The following is a 19,927-nucleotide window of genomic DNA, read 5'->3' on the forward strand; positions in this document are numbered from 1 at the left end:
GAGTTTTCAGGCAAATATGTCTCGTCCCCACCTAAACCCCTAAGGAGACTTGCATGTCCTTCCAGACGTTATCAGTCAGTTTCAGTTAAAAATATTATCTAAAATTAAATATAATAACATGCATCTATTTTTTAAGTGGGAGCTTTTCATGCTTATCGCTCTGCATGTTACTTTTTTTCATGCACTAACATTTCAGAGGTCTTCTCATATCTATACACACAACCTAGTTGTTCTTCACAGCTGGTGGTGTTGCATGTGTCAACATAACATCATTTATTTAACCAGTCCTTAATCAGTAGACATCGATAATTTTTTTAAGTCTTTCTGCTCTGACAGACATCCTTGCATATACATCCATGCACATGTATGCGTCCTAAATACATACATCTATTTATCTGTAGGATTAAACTCCTAGGCAGAATTTCTGAGTCAAAGAACACATGCATTTTTAATTCTGAGTAATCTTGCCAAAAAAAGATTACACCAACATACACCTAACACCTGGGGTGCTCGCTGTCAGGATTTCTACATGCATCATGTGAATTTTAGTAATCCAGGCAAATCCTGAACTTACGGGTCCCCATCTTACAAACATGTGCCCTTCCTATCCTCCCTCGGAATCTCCCACCCCCAACCTTAAGCCTTTGTCCACCTGCTGCCAGTACTGACTACAGCTTTTCTACCCGCACAATATCTCTACAAGCAAAACCTTGAATCCTTTATCCTTTCCCCTCTCTGCTCTGCCTAACCCAACCTCACAAGCACACAAGAAGCTGAGTCCCACAACTTTAGCCCTTCTCACCATGTAGAAACATCATCTTTCTCCCTTACGTATTCTTCCCTACTTCCCACAGCCAAGGGGTCACCAAGGGCCTACGGCTTAACCCCTGCCCCAGAGGCAGGGAAGTACAAGTGTATGGTGGCTGGGGAGACAGCACACCTCTCTGCTCCTTCGCTCTCCAGCATGGACTCAGAGCAGGTTCTATTGCTCCACTACCACAGGGATTCAGTCACCCTGACTTTAGTGGGTTTGTGGTAAACCCAGCCATTCTGGAGAACAGTGTTTCGACAAGAAAATGTATCCAAGTTCCAAACAGCTACTTTGAACTTCTGGAATCCATCTATCAGTAGGCCAGAGAGGTTTTGAGTACCTTCCTGGGGAAGCCAGGAGCCAATTAAAGGGCAAATGCTGCCTACATTTTGTTTCTTCATTTCCCTTTATCTTAACTGTCTACCTTTCTATTGTTATTTTACATTTAGACAGCTACTAATTTCTAAGATCCTAACTACAAGCATACTTCGGAGATACTACAGGTTTGGTTCCAGACCACGGCAACAAAGCAAAAGGATTGCAATGAAGGAGTCACTTGAATTTTTTGGTTTCCTAGTGCATATAAAAGTTATGTTTACACTATACTGTAGTCTATTAAGTTGCAATGGCATGATGTCTTAAAAAAACAATGTACATGCCTTAATTAAAAAATACTTTATTAGCAGAGCAGCTCCCTCGCTGCGATCTATTCAAAGTCAGCCCTCGACACAAGGGTTTGTAGAAAAAGAAAGAAGAGAAAAGAAAGAAGAAAAAAAAAACCTTTATTGCTAAAAAAAAAAAAAAAAAATGCTAACCAGCATCTGGGTCTTCAGGAAGTCGTAGCAATAATATCAAAGATCAACCATAATGAAAATAATAATAATAATGAAAAAGTTTAAAATGTTGCAAGAACTACCAAAATGTGACACAGAGACATGAAGTGAACAAATGATATTAGAAAAATGGCACCTCACCACAAACCTTCAATTTGTTAAAAAAAAAAAAACCAAGAACACAGTATCTGTGAAGCGCAATAAAGCAAAGTACAATAAAATGAAGTACGCCTGTAGATATGTTCTTAAAGTCTTGAGAGCATATTTAGAAGGCAAAAATTCACAAATATTTTAAAGCCAGTTGCTACAGATGCTAGAGTGTTTTACATACAATAGTATTAAGGCTTCAGTGCGGCATAAATTTCAAAAGGAAATATTTTAACACATACTTCTACCTAAATCCTATTTTTATTTCTGTTTTTAAACACACAACATACACACACAATTTTGGGTGCACATTATATATGAATCATAAAAAATGTCTTAACACATAAAGCAAATCTTATGGCTCAGCTGTCTCATGTTTAATTAGCATTTATTTATTAAGTACCCTGAAGTACTAGTATAATTTAGTGGGGAGAAATGCCCAGGGACTGAAGTTGGGAGGATTTAGGTACCACGCCCTGTTCTCACAGGATCCAGCCTTTAAAGTTCAAGCAAGTCCTGGGCCTCCATTTTCCTTGTTTGTAAAATAAGGGAGTTACCTTATTTCTTATTATCTTATTATCAAAGGCTTTTGAAATTTATTTTCATACTATCTATGAGGAATGAAGGAACACATTTACAGGGTTCAGTCAACCTACTTATGAGGACGGGAAAGTAAGGATATTAAAATATCAATTACATACAGAGGCAAATATTTAATTGGCTAAAGTCAGGTTATCTGCTGGGAAAGACATCGTAACCAAATTTTGTTACAGGAATTCAAGTCTTCTTGACACCTGAGGTCTATACCTCAAACTAGAACTAGAAGTTCAAATTGCTTTCTGATGGAAACTTGCTAAAATACTTGAATGTTATGCTATACTCTTCCACCTTTTTAAAATGTTGACTATTTTAAGGTTAATGCCTAACACTTATATGTACAGAGAGAAACAGGCATATAAAGGTAGTAACACACATTCATTCAGTTAACTAAATTTTTTTTTTTTTTACTTCTTCCTTTGGCCTCATATCCCAGATACATTTTTCTCCACTGATTTTCACATCTCCTACTTTTGTCATCTGTAACGTCTCTTGTGGTTCTTAGTTTTCATATAAAATGGCTTTCATAGATCTTGCCATTTAACTAGAAAACCATTTTTCTATAGTATTCTATACTGCATTATATAAACGTACAGTATATTCTAGTTTTTTTAAATAGCGTGCTCTTCAGAAGTGTCCTGGTGTCATTTTCCTACCCCCAGGGGTCTTGCTTAGGATTCTATTTAGACATAGAGGCCACATCTACACTTGCACCTTCTGGAAGAACAAAGGGCAACGATGGCACCAAGTGTACATACGGCACAGATTTTCTTCTTTTAGGGTTTCATTGTACATCACTGCCTATTTCTTTAAAGACATTCTTTAGATAAAAATGACTATAGAGGGCTTCCCTGGTGGCGCAGTGGTTGAGAGTCCGCCTGCCGATGCAGGGGACACGGGTTCGTGCCCCGGTCCGGGGGGATCCCACATGCCGCGGAGCGGCTGGGCCCGTGAGCCATGGCCACTGAGCCTGCGCGTCCGGAGCCTGTGTTCCACAACGGGAGAGGCCACAACAGTGAGAGGCCTGCGTACCGCAAAAAAAAAAAAAAAAAAAAAGACTATAGAGCCAAATAGTTTAAAAATCAAACCCCAATGGTTCACTCACACCAATGAGCAAAGAAATGCAAATTCACTCAAAAGATGAGATCACATATATCACACTGGCAAAAATTAAATAGATTCATCCTGTTCAATGTTGGTAAGGGTGTGAGAAAATGGGCCCTCTAGCAGGTTGTTTTGGTGAGCATAAATCGCTAGCACTTTTCTGTGGGTATATGTATCAATACAAAAATGTGCTAACCTCATCCCAGCAATTCTATTTCTAGGAATTTTTCTTTAAAAAAATCCATTACATAGAGATACACACAATATACTGTATAGCACACTGTTTATAATAGCTAAAAGTCAAAGACTGTCTAAAAATTCCATCAACTGAGGATTCATTAAATGCATATTATGGAATAATATTAAGTTGTTAGAAAGAGTAAGACTGATGTATCTGCATTAACAAGGAGAGATAACTGAAGAGATTAATTTTTAAAAGCCAGAATAGAGAACAGCAGTTATAGTTATGCCTTTTGATGATACCCTAGAACTGGAGAGAGACTCAAAACTATTAAAAGCTGTTTCGTGGAAGAAGAGAATATTGGGGAACTTGCGCTTAACTGAAATTCTGTATTAACCTTTTTTTTTTTTTTTTTTTAAAGAATGTGCTTTTTAAATAATAAAAAAAAACTTCTTTAACAATTTTTCCTGGTGATTTCCAGCAGTGATGGAATTGCTGGGATAAGGGGACTCAGACACAGCTGATGGGCACACTGTTGCAGCCTTTCTGGAGGTCATTTCACTTGTGAACCTGAATCACAAGTCCTAAAACACACATGACCCTTCAACTTAGCAAGTCACTTTTAGGAATTTACCATAAGGAAATAATCCAGGACACAAAGAAAATTAAGGATGTTGACCACAGCTTTGTGTATCATAATAGGAGCAAACAACCAAACCGGGAAAGCAACATAAATGTGTCCAATGACAGTATGGCAGCGGTTAAGTAAACTATGATCCGGCCATGGGATATCTCAGACAACCATTAACTTCATTTCAGAAAAGTACTCAATGACAGGGAGATAGTCCACTATGCATTATAAACTCACTCATGGAAAAAGGCCACTATACGTTACAAACCAACAAAAGCAGGTTACAAAACGATATGTACGTTATGATCTCAATTTTGTTAAACATATGTGTATATTCACAGAAAATTAAAAACTAGAAGGATATAAACCAAAATTTTGGAGTTTCATAATGGATGGTGAAATATTGGACATTTATTTCCTTCTTTATATTCTTTATACTGTCAAATTTTCTGTTTCAGTTTTTATGAAAATAAAGGTTTTTGAAATATATCCAAAAGTAAAAATTTTCCACCAATTCTGACCTTTTTAAAAAAACTAGTTCAAAATTACAGCAAGACTTTACAAAATAGGTTTTTATTACATCATTACACTACTCTGAAGAGAAAAAGAATATTCAAAACTCATACAAGCCTTTGCCTTTGAAGTATAGTTGTTAACAAATTTCAATTCAAAAGGTAAAAAAATTCTAGTGTAAGCGGATTACCAAACATGCTTTAAGTCAGAGATTACACACCTGAAAATAGTTACTGAATCTGAGAGGGAACCAACAGCAACATCGGGGTAGGAATTTCTATCAAGGTCCATGTTTCCGGCAATTGAATATCCGAAAAAAGGTGATTTACCCTCGAGAATCTGAAAGGAACAGGGCATCAGAATGGACACTGGGTCACTAAATAGAGCCTCTTATCCATGCTTTGAAAAAGGCACATAAGTCTCTTTTGAACTGAACTTATAAATTACATTAAATCAAAACTAAATCATAAATAAGTATACATACGGTCCAACACTTCATACATTTTATTTCATAAAAGTTATCTGATTTATGTTGTACCTCAAAAGACAAAAGAGACAATTTTTGATGAGCTTGTGTACTATATCAAGTCGATCAGTGTATTTCAAACCAAACCTCTCTACCTGCTCTCCAAATGTCTTGTTTTTCTCAAAAGCAATTTTTAGTTTTTGGTATCTGAATTCTATGCAATTACAATCATCTCTTATGGTCGTCCAGTTTCATCTCTATTTAGTATGCTACTAAAAGGAATATATCACATTTCCATCTATTTATGCTGTCAGGGTAGAATAGTCTTTTCCTTTGGCTTACTTTGATTCCTAATTCACCAAAGAAATTTTACAATTTAAAACAACCAGGTCATTGCATTTATATCTATTTAACAAGCTATCTTCTAATAATACATTTTTTATAAAAACAAAATTCATACTATTGTAGACTTGTAAATAAAATATGATTAGTGTGAAAATTCACATAAACCTAAACATTCCATTAGAAAGCAAACTGTTGAGACCTTTGTTGTAGAAATCCAGGTTATCTGGTTACCTGTGTTGGTTTGGTATTTATTCCGTTCGCAGATCCGTGATAGATAAAAACCTTCCCCTTACCATCGTAGGGTGCTCCAACTGCAATATCTGTTGACAACGCCACATTTTAACAAACATTAAATTTTAAAAGCATTCCAATACAATGTTTTAAAATAAGATGCCATGAGCACTCACTATTTTAGACAATCAAATAATCTATAAATCATGACCAATTCATAATCTATTGTCTACCTGGGTAGCCATCTTGATTAATATCACCGATATTTTTGACCGCAATGCCAAACATAGAATCTTTGGTTCCATTAAGACGAATTGGCTTGACATTATTCCATCTGCCTTGCTGGTTAATGTAGACATACGCTGCACCTCCGACTTCTCCACTTCTATCAAAATACTGTGGGGCTCCAATAACTATATCTTGCCACCTGAAAACATAATGAGGGGAAGAACTGTGAACCATTGGCTAAAATACCAGCGAGCTTAGGGAGAATCCCACATGCCCAGGTATTAAGGACACAAAGAGATATGATAAAAGGACCTCAAATCTGGAATTTATATATCATCAATTAAAGTATTTTTTAAAAACCAAGGTAGCCTCTAATAAACACCCAAAGAAAAATATCAAGAGTAAGAACTTGAAGCCAGTTCCCAAGTTACATCTATAGTGCGCAGACTCCCAGTAAAGATTCCACTCCCCTCCACCTTCATCTCTCTACGAGACCCAAACTGGCACCACCAGCCACAGAGACCTTTGTATTGACTTTGTCACCAATCCCTACTTTCAACAGGACATTCTGGATGCTCCAACAGCCCCTCAAGAAACCAGAGAACAGAACCTCGTAGGTGGTTTTTTTTTTTTTTTTTTTTTTTTTTTTTGAGTTAAAGTTTAATTCTCACGGACCCATGATCCCAGCACATAGTAAAACTGAAAACTGAAAATGTAATCCTACCCGCTGGGGAGGGTAACGGATGCCTACTGCCAAAATATAAGTGAGGAAGAGTGATGGAATGGTAAAGACCTGGCAGCAGAAATATTTTTTCCATCAACTAACCTGAAAGGATATTTCTTCTCAAGACCTACAGAAGCCAGAGCAGCAATGAATTCTTTGCACATAAAAAATAACCTAAGAGGTTCTTACCCATCTTTGTTAAGGTCCACCACTGCCACGTCATAGCCAAAAGAAGAAGCCAGCCCTTCCCCGTCAAATATGTGCTCAGGGAGAAGGTGCGCAGACTTCAGGTCTCTTTTAAGCAAAACCACAGCTCCGCTGTGATTGGCTCTAGGAGCACCAGATACAAAAGTGATCTCATCTTTGGAAACAATACCCTTCCCTGAGTCCAAAGAAAACCCTAGAAAAACAAAACAGTACATATCAACTCTGTTTTTCAGGAGGTATGTAACACTGGTTACTCCCACCACTCTCCTCTGACCCTCCCCACCAGCTATCACATCTACGATAAGAGTCACAGAGCCAAGAGATGTGACACAAGTACAAAGTAGTAGGCTACTGCATTGCTTTCTATGGGAATGTATTAAGACTTTTAAAGAAAAGCACCTATACTATTTGGCATCTGTGTAACTTGAATCATGAAGCATTCATGCAACTTAAGAATCAGTTTGAACCCCATTTTAATACTGAAACTGCTGTAAAAGGAGATCAAGCTAGATACTAAATTATCATGGGAAAGTTACATACTATATACTGGGATACAACCTGACATAGTGTAATTGAGTGCATGTTATAGGGTTTTGCTCTAATGTAGTAGTTAGTAACTTCTGTACTCAATCTCCTTGGTCGTCAGGCAAGAATAAGAATGCGAACAACATTAATATACCACTGACAGCGTTTCACTATTTGGGGTCAACTCAGTTCTCAGACACAAACATGCAAACAAAACCATGATTGATGAGCTCGAGTGTTTGAGAACCTGGTATAAACAATAGAGGTGAGCAAGTTGTCATCTGTATCAATTACATACTTGTTCAGAGGGCAGAAAAACGGTAGAACACCTCACCATAAAGCATCAGGTAGGATGTCAGATTACCAATATTGAGGTTAAATGGCAAGCAAACACAAACGCCCATATCAAAGTCATTCAAATTAAGCCAATCTTCCTATGTAAAGGCGAGGCAGATGCAGAATACTATAAGCTCACCCTTTTTATTGGGTTTTATTTACAAAAAGCTTCACCACTACTGTTGCAGTTCTCAAATTGTGAAGTGAGTCAAAAAATAGGATGAGCTACAAGTTTAGAAGAGGGCGATACAATTGAATCCAGCTCTGGAAGCCATCTGTCTGCAGCGCCTCAACCACGACATGCTTTTCATGTGTGCTTCACTTGAAATGAAATAGAAAATAAAAAGATTTATGCTCTGTATGGATCAAAAAAAAAATTCTTAAATGACCATGACCAAGACAATTTATTTGTCATCTCAGAGGTCACAAACCTAGGTAGCTATTCATCATCACATCAGGGGATGTGTCGGGCTGCTCCCTGGGAGGCTGTGTTTTATAAACAAACTGATCGGGATCTGTATAGGAAATGCTGGTCAAAAACAGCAGGCCTGTACACATGCACGGGACGGAAGAGATTGAAGAAAAAGCAATTATACTCGGTAAGAGGCACGCCAGCTACGGCCGTGCTCGCCGGATGATGAGGCCACCACTGCATCCGGCAAGCCACCCTCTTTGCCAGCTTCCAAACCTCATGCAGATCATTTTATTCCTAAAACCTACTGCTTTTTTTGAAATGACAGATGCACAGACAGCATGGACAACCAAAATGTAACAGTACAAACTTGACACTCTTTCCCCCCCCAGGCAACCACGTTTGAGGAAATTCATTCCAAAAGTGGCAAATGCGTTCAATAAAAAATGTTTAATATTTTCAAATGTTCCAACAAACTAAGTTTATAAAATCCATGGGCATCTATCTTACAGACCAAAGTGTTGGTTTCTTGACCAAAGCCATTAACTTGAAATACCATAAACTTAATTCCTAAATAACCCATTTGAAGAGAGGTTGTCTGTCAAAATTTATTCAAATAAAATATTGGTTTGTTGATAATATTTACCTTGGAAAGGATTTTACCCTGAAAAAGCCTATTTAATAATTGACACTCCAAACCACTTGGCCTTGTGTTCCCTTCCTGTTCTGCAAAGCCACTAACAACATTCACACTCCCAGCTGCTTCCCACCCTGCCCCAGTCATTTTCATAAGAGTTTCTTCCCTTGGCTAGGGGATTACTAATTGTGTGACCTTGAACTAGGAAATTAATGTCCCTAAGGCACAAGTTTTTTTTCTCCCCATCAGCAACAGAGGGACAATGATACTTATTTTATATTGTTGGGAAGATCAAATAAGACCTATAAAGTAGTAAGTATAGTGTGTGATTTATAGCACATAGTAGGTGCTTAACAAGCGATAAGTATAACTTTTGTCCCTTCTTGCCTTCACACCAAGTTTTTAATTTGGGGGTGGGGAAGTTTCTGAAGAGTTTTTTTTTTTTTTAATTAACAGTATTGTTCATACATATCTATATAATTACAAAAATTTTTGAAGAATACATTTACTAATACCTTGTTTAGAATTATTTTTAGATCTACACCTATTTTTTCTCTTTTTTTAACCTTCCATTGTTCTAGTAATATCTCTAGCATATGGGTATGTCTCTATTTTTGAAAAAGAATAGGTTACTATTTAGGTTTAGGAGATTTTTTACATTTTTTCCAAGAATTGCACAGTAATTATTCTTTATGTCAACTCATACCAAGAATTAAAGCTTTTAAAAGCCTTTGTGTAATTACCATAATGCACATGAATAATTTAGGACACCCATTAGTAATGCAAACAAGCCTTAGGAGTTAAGGAATTGGCACTTAGACACAATCCGGGTGTCCTCAAGAGCTGCCTTAGCACTCCTGCTTAGGCTCAGCTGTAAAGCCCCCGTGCCACCCGCCAGGGGCTTTGTGACAAGAGGGCCCCAATCCAGGAGCAAGGCCAACCCGTGGAGAACAGCAATCACAGAGGATGGACCTGGAGGTCTTGACCTGCCACTTAAGAGTAACTTCATAAATGCAGCTCTTAAAGAGTCTCTCTCCAAAAAGAGGCACTGAAGGGAGAGGGAAGGCATTTCAGCCTCCTGCTAACATCCATGCATGAACAGCCTGCCTCAGGTTACAGAGGCCGACACTAGCTCAGGAAACAGACCTCCACACAGGAGGACAGAAGATTTTAGGAGACAGTAGTAGGTTTCCTCCTGCTTTGAGCAAGCTCAGGTGAGACGGGAAGGATCCCAAGCTTCAGTCAGGTTACCTTGGGATCACCAAGGCTTAAATTCCAGTAAATGCAGCCACAGTCCCCTGGCTCCAACCTGGCCTCTTCTCAGCCTAGCAGTCCAGGGTCCTGTGACAGCGGTGTCACACAGAGGCATCTGAAGAGGCAGGCATGCCGTCTACTCTCGTTCCTACCTAAATAACTGTTAGCAGGAACAGGAACTAAACTTTCATCATGGTCAGTCTCTCCACCAACTTCATAAGGCCCATCTTCAAAGATGTTCATGTCAAAAAAAGTGTTATTCTTTTGCTCTACGCGAACAATCCCTAAAAGAATGAAATGGTTAAAAAAAAAATGAAGATGAAACAAAATAAAATAGATGGTTCCTAATAAACATTCCTCGTGTTATCATTAAGCACAGAAAGAAAAGTCTGAAGGAAGAAAAGGAGAAGAAAGATGACTTTTGAGGTTATTAAAGTTAAAAAATCATGTTCGTGTAGATTTTTACATCAAACAAATTTGTTCTAGTAATAAAAAAAAATGCCCATGCATTTTCATGAATTATCTTTATAATGCCATGACACTAGATGGAAAATGGAATGTTTACTTAGTTAACTAAACCTACAAAAAACTTTTAAATTATATGAACCTGATATATTTTACATTTTCTATAATCCTAAATCAATTTATCTTTTTACTGTACTGTGAAAGTAAGATTAGTAGTTTGATCTTTTCTTCCAATCACTTTAACCAAAGATTTAAAAGCTTTAAAAAATTTTCACAGCTAATAATTGAAAAGAGAAGATCTCACATAGTCCACTATAAATGGTAACATTTTAAGTCAGAATTTATAAAGCAGATAAAACATGTTTCCCGTAAATTAAACCGTACATAATTGATGGGTGTTTTTATTGTTTTGTTTTACTATGTATGGCCTCTATTCTTGCTAAAATAAAAAAATTTCTAAATTCATGTGTTATTTCGATTAGGTCAAGATAACCTGACAAATGCTGTTACGTGGAAGTTTTGGTTGGGGCCGGGGAGCCCAAAGGAAATTCCTCCCAAAGGTTGCTATCGAGCAAGGTGTTCTCAAGGCTCATTTCTAATAGGAAATTTCTGAATGGAAAAAGGGAAAATTTTCCTAAGTTTTTCCTGACTAGTGAAAATGTTATAACACAGGATTTATTTTAATAAATTTCTCAAAAAAAAGTCTTATTTCCAAATCAGATGCACTTCTCTTCACTACGGATTACAGTAAGGTTAATTGTCCTTTATAACACAGTGTTTTTTCTACACCTGCTTAATTTCTTCAGAGAAGTTGAACTTTTACTACAGGAGCACTGACCATATTCATCCAGGCAAAAAATGCAGGCCATTCTTCTCCCTCCCTCCCTCCCTCCCGGTGTCTCCTTTTACCTATATCACGAAATTATTTAAACAATACCATTAAACAATCTTTCCAGAAGTTATCCAAAATCATCTCAAAATTCCCTAATTTGACATCTATGCTTCTAACTATACTGCTTTATTAGCAAAACACAGCCTTTTAAGATAATACATAATGAAAAAATGTCTAGGGCGTCCCTGGTGGCGCAGTGGTTGAGAGTCCGCCTGCAGATGCAGGGGACACGGGTTCGTGCCCCGGTCCGGGAAGGTCCCACATGCCTCGGAGCGGCTGGGCCCGTGAGCCGTGGCCGTTGAGCCTGCACGTCCGGAGCCTGTGCTCTGCGGCAGGAGGGGCCACAACAGTGAGAGGCCCACGTACCGCAAAAAAAAAAAAAGTCTGTATTAATACAATGTTATTTGTACATGACACCACTCAATTATTTTCAGTTTTCCGATCCCTACCTTAAAATTAAAACTTTCAGCTTCATGAAACAGGCAAATACAAAACAGCAAAAACTAATGTTAATTATATTCTTACAGAAGAAAGTTAATTACTTATATTAATGTAAACTGCTGGCAAAGGGGGAAAAATCTCTTAAAACATACATTTTGAACATTATTTGTTTTTAAAAATCAGAATTTAGATATTTTGCTATCCTACCCTACTTCTACAACATAAAAGTGCCTTATAACACATTTTGTTTTCATTTAAAATGTACTAAATCATGGTGCATATAATAGCAATCATGTAATAATTCTAATCTCTATTTCTATAAATGCACACGTCATACCTTTCCAGTTGTAAGTGCCTGGGGCTCCAAACGCAATGTAATGAAAGTCTTTAGTGAAAGTAGCTGCCACACCTTGTTGGCAAGAACCAAATTTTTCATGACCTCTTAATCGGCCATCGCAAAAACTCCAGTCTCCTCCATCCATATCATCTTCAATCCTGAGATTCTGACTTAGGACGTAACACCTTCCAAAAATGTCTCGGGATTCCTGTTTTGTATTAACATGCTGCCTTTTTTCATATCGATGAGCACATGTCTGCAAACAGATGGAATAAAGTAGCCCATACACGTCGGCAAACCCTACGTCTTTCATTACAGGTTGATGAAGTTGTCAATAATCAAGAGGTTAATTCTAAGTGGGATGTTAAATGTGGCCTCCTCCTGAGATTGGATCTGAAAACCAGCAAATCTTCCTCCCCACAGTTGCAAGGAGACCATTCTCTAGCACAGGGCTTCTGTCTTGCCCTCAGCCTGAGAATACTGCTCCAATCTAAATACTGAATGCCCATCTGTAATCCACAGGCAAATTTATTTATAAATTTACTTGTCACATAAACAGTGGGAAACACCCTATTTCATCTTCTCAGTTTAATTGGTTTTTAGTGGCTATATAAACCTTCACATCAGTATGTTTGTGAAAACAAGTACTCATATTCCAGAGGAGAGAAATCATGGACATATTTTCACAGGGATCAGGCTAACACTGCTAAAACAAAGACATTTTCCTTTTACCTATACTATTTCCTTATAATCAATACTAAGTAACTTATCCTCTGAACTCTTGAGATTAAGTTTATTTTAAAAGGCAGAGACAATTACACTGCTGGGAGAGATGAAATAATCTCTAATTTTACAGGGTATTCATGGCCACCCTCCATATAACAGGCTGAAAACACTTTACAATGTCCAAGTCAATTTCCCATGATGCATCCCCTTAGATATAAAAATTCAGTGTTTGGTAAAATTTTCACTTTTCTCAAAATTCTACATAAATTTGTTACAGCAACCAGATTTTGAAAGAGACAGAAAGATCATCATAATCCAGCCTGGCACCTCCAAGGCCACCTCGCACACTCCATCTAACAGACCCTTTTTTCTTCGTTACCACTTCTATTTGAAGAAGCTCAGAATATATAATAAAAGAGTTTAAAATTATCTGATCCTTACTTTCCATGACCATTCCCATATTTTTTTTTCATAACTCATCTATAATAGCTACATAGTTCCTGAGACAAAAAGCATGCCTAGTTTTTTTGTTTGTTTTTAACATCTTTATTGGAGTATAATTGCTTTGCAATGTTGTGTTAGTTTCTGCTGTATAACAAAGTGAAGCATGTCTCGTTTTGCTTTGCTTCTTGTTTTAAGACCACCTAGAGTTTTAGGGACATTGGTAACGGTTTTTAAATAAGTTCTTTGAATCTGAAAGTTCTAAAGAAAAGCAGATCGTAGAGCTATTTCAAAATAGATCAGAAGTCACAGGAAAAATAATGCTTTCATTTTTTCTTGACATCAATTCTTGCTTTAAAGCAGTCAGTTTTCTAGAATGTATACTCTATGCAGGCAGAAGCTCTACCTGTTTTGTTCAATACTGTAAGCCCAGCAGTGGCACACAACAGGCACTCAGACACTGTGGAATGGACACACTTCTCTACACTTACCACAACTTTGCCCCCTGGACCTTGGCTCTGGACGGTGACCCCCATCCACTGATCTTCCTTGCTTTCCGATGAAGGGTCAGCTGTGGAGAAAGCAGCACAGGTTACACACACAGAGTTAGGACTTCAAAGCCATTGCAACAGGAAATGAACCAATAAATGAACAAAAATATAAGAAACAGCTTCTAAATTGCCTTGACTCCAAGTCTAAACACTTAGGAAATTTAGTTACTCAATCCAGAAAAATTACTTCTCATCTTAAGAAAACGGGTGAGTGATTATTGGTATGAATGATTCATCAAATTCTTTATATAAAATACATACCTTTACCTGGTAGCCCTTCACTTTCTCTGACATCCAGGGTCCCAAGTACAGAAACTACCATCCAAACTAACAAAAAGTGGGTACTTCTCTACATACTCCCAAATTTGTTACATAATAGCATGAACTCTTCTTTACTGCAGATGGGAAGACAAGGCCTCAGACTCACTTTATATCTTCCTATCAATGCAGAAAAGGAAAGTGATATATTTATTTTTACCTCCTTCCTCCAAAAAGAAGAGAGAGAGGGAAACCATAAATCTCACCATGTGCTCATTTCAGTATCAATCTGAGCCTACTGTTTGACCCTACATCCGAATTTTTGCCTTCCCCAATGAGAAGGCAGGCATGATTTCCAATCTTGAATCATTACAAAACTATGAAACCTGGGGCTTCCCTGGTGGCGCAGTGGTTGAGAGTCCGCCTGCCGATGCAGGGGACGTGGGTTCGTGCCCCGGTCCGGGAAGATCCCACATGCCGCGGAGCGGCTGGGCCCGTGAGCCATGGCCGCTGGGCCTGCGCGTCCGGAGCCTGTGCTCCACAGTGGGAGAGGCCACAACAGTGGGAGGCCCATGTACCAAAAAAAAAAAAACAACAAACTATGAAACCTAACAACTTTAGGTAGACAGAAGGAAAAAATGCCAAAATGTTAAGTAAAGAGCAATTATGCCTACATTATCAGTGGGTCTGGGTTTTTTCCTTACAGTTCAAAGTCATTTACAAGTTTCCCACAATTAACATGTATTATTTTCTAATCAGTAAAAAAAAAAAAAAAACCCAAAAACAAATGCTGTTGCTAAAAAGATGAAAAAGCAAGAGAAGAACATAAACATGAATCTGCAAATCTGCTTAGACCAAGAATGTCAAACTAGGTTTTGTTGCAGCTTCTCAGGACCCTAATTGCTCTGCCTACCACACAGAATCTGTGCAAAACAAGCCTCTAACTGAGATAGTAGCGCAAAATTTATCCATGTTGGCCAGCTTTCATTTTAGAGAGATCTGATGTTTAAACAGTCTTTCTCCCAAATATTTTAACAGCAAATGAGAACTTTTGGCCGCTGAGTACAAAATACACATTCAATTTTCTTCGCGGCTGTGAATAGTTTCTCTCCCGTAGAACCTCAACACATCACTAGGTGGCGACATCGATACACCATATCAGTTTAGAAAGCAGAGTTGGGTAGGGGGGCGGGCAGGAACTACGCTGCAGCCCAGTGACTTAAAACGTAAATGTGCTCAGGGCAAGCAAGAAACAGACGAGGCTGATGCAATTAACAGAGGCCCCCTCTCCAGGAATAAATGCTTGTCCCCCCCTTTCCTTCCGCCTGGAAAGGGCAAGTGGGATACAAGGCAAGTTGGTCAAGGGAACCCTGAGCGAGTGCAGAAGAACTCACCGTCGTTATCAAATTCAATCCGTGGGCACGGCCCCCGGGAGGTGATGTCGCAGCTGTACAAGCCTCCTGTTCTGTTGGCCTTCTGCAGCGGAAGGGCCACTGCCCGTGGGGCCCCCACGAGCAACCTGTTGATGAAGCAGAGAATTTGCAGATTTGAGTTGAATACGCATGTAAAGTTTCAATCAGTCAGAACCAGGAGATACTGGGGTTATTCTTTATCAAGGAGTCCCCTAATTCTCTGCCAGTTTAGGTGGTGAGGGAGAACAAAAGCAGAGCCCTGTGACACACACACACACACACACACACACACAACGATGCAAGTCAAGCACAAGAAGAAGGGTTGTTGAAACAAGGTGAAGGATACGCGCGTCTCTCATCGAATCAGCAGCTCTCCGTGGAGCACGATTCTGGTGTTTCAGAAGCCACGCTTTGCACAGAGCTTGCCCCCTGCACCTATGCCAAGGACATTATAAGGAACCCAGACACAACAAACACTCCCACACTGGAGAAGAAAAATGGTCCCATTAAACTCAACAAGCGATGATACACGCCCCTTTCCAACATTGTGCCTTCCTGGGGGTGGTTTTCAAAGGTAATTTTGAATGTCCCCCAGATTTCCAGTTTTTACACTGTCATTAATTAAACCGGGAGGCCATCAGACTGAGGTGGCTCTAACGCTGCGGCAGCCTACGGAAGCGAACCAAAATCTCAGCCTGTAAACGCCTCACTGTTGCAAAACCAAACCCTAAGGGCAACCAATCACAAACTGTGTCCGTCCCATCAAATCATTTCCTTGCTTTGCTTCCTTACTTTCCCTGTGTCTTTCCCTGCTCCTGTCAGTGGAGCACCGCTAACCACTTCCGCTTGACGCTGCCAGGTTCGCACTGATTTCTGCTCAAACTCGTCCAGTTTTTAATATGCCTCAGTTTACCTTTTAACAACACAGATTTGGAACCAAACCTGTGCCCAAGATACAACTCAACTGAATTACTCTTTTGCGGCCTCTTTCTGCATCAATTCTTACTTCCTGGCATTTTGGTCATCTCCACAAGCTCCTCCTTTATCGTCCAATTAATCCCCACCAAGGATTCAGGGATACCACTTACGTACTAGGCATCCTAATATTCCCTCTCCCCTCCCACCTCAGGGTTCTTGCCATCTCCAGTAAGAGGGGCTCCTAAGTCAAACCCACAATCCTGAAAATCTGCTTCCCAACCAGAGGGATCTTTGGAGACCCACTACCTTTCTGCTGTGTTCTTTTTAATTAATGCCCTTTACTCACCATCAGTTTTACAATCTTTGAGGTCTGGCTGACTGACAAGAGGAGAAGAAACAAAGAGAAAGAACATACACCTGACTGGACAGAGAAACAGAGCTGAAAGGGAAACCAGGCTGGAGTTGGGGAAAAGGGCTGGGAACACGAATGTGAACCAACAACCAACTCCCAAAACAGAAAAGCCACTCCTGGCCTTCAAGAAACTCACAAATCTCAGATGCCAAAAACAAAAGAACAAAGAAACAAATAAACAACCCCACACACAGGACAGTCCTTACCACTTTTGTCTTTGCTGTGATCCCAATAAAGGATTAAAAAAAAATTTTTTTTTTAAACCAATGCAACGCAGTGGGTACAATGCAAAGAAAATGCACTCAGAAAACAGAGACGGGAGCCAGACTCTGCCCAGGGAGAACCAGTGAGGCGGGTCTTACAGAACGATGGCTGGCTTGTGTGGGAACATGCATCCCTTGCACCATCCTTCCTCCCAGACCCTTGGGTGGAAGCACCATCAGCCTCCACCTCCAATTCGTCCAACATTTAAGGGATGAAACAAAAACACACCAAAGTACGGAACTGCAGGACCAAGCTGGGGTCCTTGGTGCCTGGAACTTCTGTGCAGAGGCAAGGCCAAGGGCTGTCCCACACCTATTCCGCTAATGTCATTCTTAATCCCAGGAGCACTGACAAAGAGCTGAGAGGTGAACTAGGCTACACTGTGAGTGAACAAGCTCAATTATCCAGCAGGGGTGGAGATGGAACCCTGTCTAAGTACTTCAAGGGATAAGCAAAGTGCTAGGGTCAGAAGCACAAAATCACAGGATGTGGGCACTGGAAGTGCCGGAAAATGCATCCAGCCCTCTAACTTCACAGACGAGGAAACAGGGGCTTTGGGGAGGAGGGTAAGTACCCTGTCCCTAAGACCTCACAGCTAGTTGGGAGCCAGGAAAAAAAACTACCTTGGAGTAATGTTTTCTCCATTGCTCTAAATTGCTCGCTCCTAGGAAAATAAAACCCAGGATTTTAAGGTGTTTACAATTTAAATGAAAGGGCAAAACCTACACAAATGAAACATTGAAACAAGAACTGTTCCATTTACTAAGATTAATTCAGAAAGGGTGAGGGAAGGCGGAGGCGAAGCATTATTGCAGCTGGGTGGGGTGAAGGTCACGAGGAGATTTCCTGTAAAGGTAACGGCTCCAACAGGCAAGGCTATAAAGAGCAGAGCAGGCCAGGAGTTCCAAGGTTCTTACTGTGTGCCTTCTCTGACCACTTCCTCTCCTCATCCCCGCCCAAGGAGCCTGGCAAGCTACCATAGGCAGGTACTGGGGCTTGTTATTTCCCGTTGACCGTCCTCGCTCATTTGTTCACTTATTCATTCCACAAACATTCAAGAGCCTCCTAGGGTGAGTAAGAATTGTCCCCCTCCCTGCCAAACCCTGGCCCTGTGAGAGCCAGATCCATAATCGGGTCTTTAAACCACAGGGAGGTAGAAGCAATGGGAGGCCGGGGCAGAGTGCCACGCCGGTCCAGAGGGCGCTAAACCTGCCCTGGAGCGTGTGTCACCTAGAGATGACAGGAGCTGGAGGTGGCCCAGTGAGGGGCACAGCATGTGCACAGGCTGAGAGGGAAGGGGCCGGAGGAAATGGAAGAGTAGGAATCGGCGATGCAACAAGACGGGATTGGGGATGGGCAGCCTGATCTGCGGAGCTCCGCGTTCCGGTGCAAAAGGCCACAGATGCGCACCTGCGCAGCGCCTCAGAGCCCTTGGCTTCCGCTGACCGTTTGTCCCCAGCAGGGGACAGGTGCTTCCGGGTTTCCTGTTGTTGAAAAAGCTGTGGAGATTGTTCCATTTACATGGACAGTCCTTCAGAGCAAGCGGCTCCCTCCAGCCTCTTTTCCCCTGGCTGCGTGGGAGGGCTTCTCCCTCTTCGGTACCTGCAGATTCCACTGCTTCCCAGGCCCTCAAAGGGCGGGCCTCTACCACGCAGGAACCCTTTCACTCCAGTTGGCTGGCTAGTTATAGGGCTGTGGCGACAAAATTTCCCGGATGCTACGAATGCCAAGCTCTTGCAGAAGTTCCCCCGCATTCTTTGGGGTAGCTACTGCATCTGAAAGCTGACCAGAGAAGGATGGAAGCAGCTGGAAGATTGGGGGGCGTGGGAGAGGGGACAACACATAGGAAAAGGGAACTTGACAAAATAAGAGAAATGTACCTCTGGAGAATAATGTTAGCTGCCTTGTGTTCCCAGCACTATCCTTCCTCCCAGGTCCCTGGACAGTTGGCACAATGAGCCCCGCTTCGGAATCTGTCCTAGCTCAGACGGAGGAGGCGGGGTGCTCTGCGGCCTCAGGCCACAGGCAGCCAGAGGGGGAAAACCAGACACCCATCAGTGGGGGGTGCCCCTGCTCTAGCCGCACCCCATTCCCTGGGACCACACTTACAGGAAGACAGTGATGGGGAGAGCAGGTAGAGCTATAAGTCAGACAAAATCAGTCATAGAAAAGGTGAGGAAGCACCTTGATGGAGGAACACGGTACCCCCAACCAAAGTCAACAACTGGCAGGTGTCTTAATCCTCAAGGGAAAGTCACCGTCTCTTGTTCAGGAAATAAGCAAACTCTGATTTCTGCTTAGAACCAGCCTTAATCACAGGAGGTCACAGCCCATTAGCTGAGGCTATGTCTGGCAAGGATAAAGAACTGAAAATAGAGCTGTAACCAGTCGATGACACCATCCCCGGTGCAACCCATCTACTTCCTCATTAAGTCCTTTAGGACCTGGGCACTGGCCTAAGCCATTCAGAACCCAGCCAGCTCCTGGGATAGCACAGCGAGTGCAGCTCTAGGGGGGACAGTCTGCATCTGGGGGGAAGACTCAGGCCACACCAACATCCAGTTTCTGCTCAAATCCCACTTTTTTCCCTTTGAGGCTGGGTTTAATGTGAGCGCCAGGAGCTCTGGG

The 19,927-nt window shown here is 40.8% G+C and overlaps 1 protein-coding gene across 2 annotated transcripts in view; it reads right to left on the reverse strand.

Annotated features, from left to right (window-relative positions):
• The window catches only part of ITGA6 (integrin subunit alpha 6), a gene marked incomplete at its 5' end in the record, with an annotated part of 74,042 nt that overhangs the window by 23,872 nt on the left and 30,243 nt on the right, over positions 1-19,927 (reverse strand). For both annotated transcript variants that reach the window (XM_082658117.1, XM_082658116.1), the window contains 8 exons: positions 5,038-5,156; positions 5,860-5,948; positions 6,093-6,286; positions 7,001-7,211; positions 10,335-10,466; positions 12,318-12,573; positions 13,976-14,055; positions 15,688-15,812. In XM_082658117.1, coding sequence (XP_082514243.1) covers positions 5,038-5,156; positions 5,860-5,948; positions 6,093-6,286; positions 7,001-7,211; positions 10,335-10,466; positions 12,318-12,573; positions 13,976-14,055; positions 15,688-15,812 — 1,206 coding nt within the window. The remainder of the gene's footprint in view (positions 1-5,037; positions 5,157-5,859; positions 5,949-6,092; positions 6,287-7,000; positions 7,212-10,334; positions 10,467-12,317; positions 12,574-13,975; positions 14,056-15,687; positions 15,813-19,927) is intronic.

This window comes from Grampus griseus, assembly GCF_964374135.1.
Source record: "Grampus griseus genome assembly, chromosome: 7".
NCBI classification, from domain to species: domain Eukaryota; kingdom Metazoa; phylum Chordata; class Mammalia; order Artiodactyla; family Delphinidae; genus Grampus; species Grampus griseus.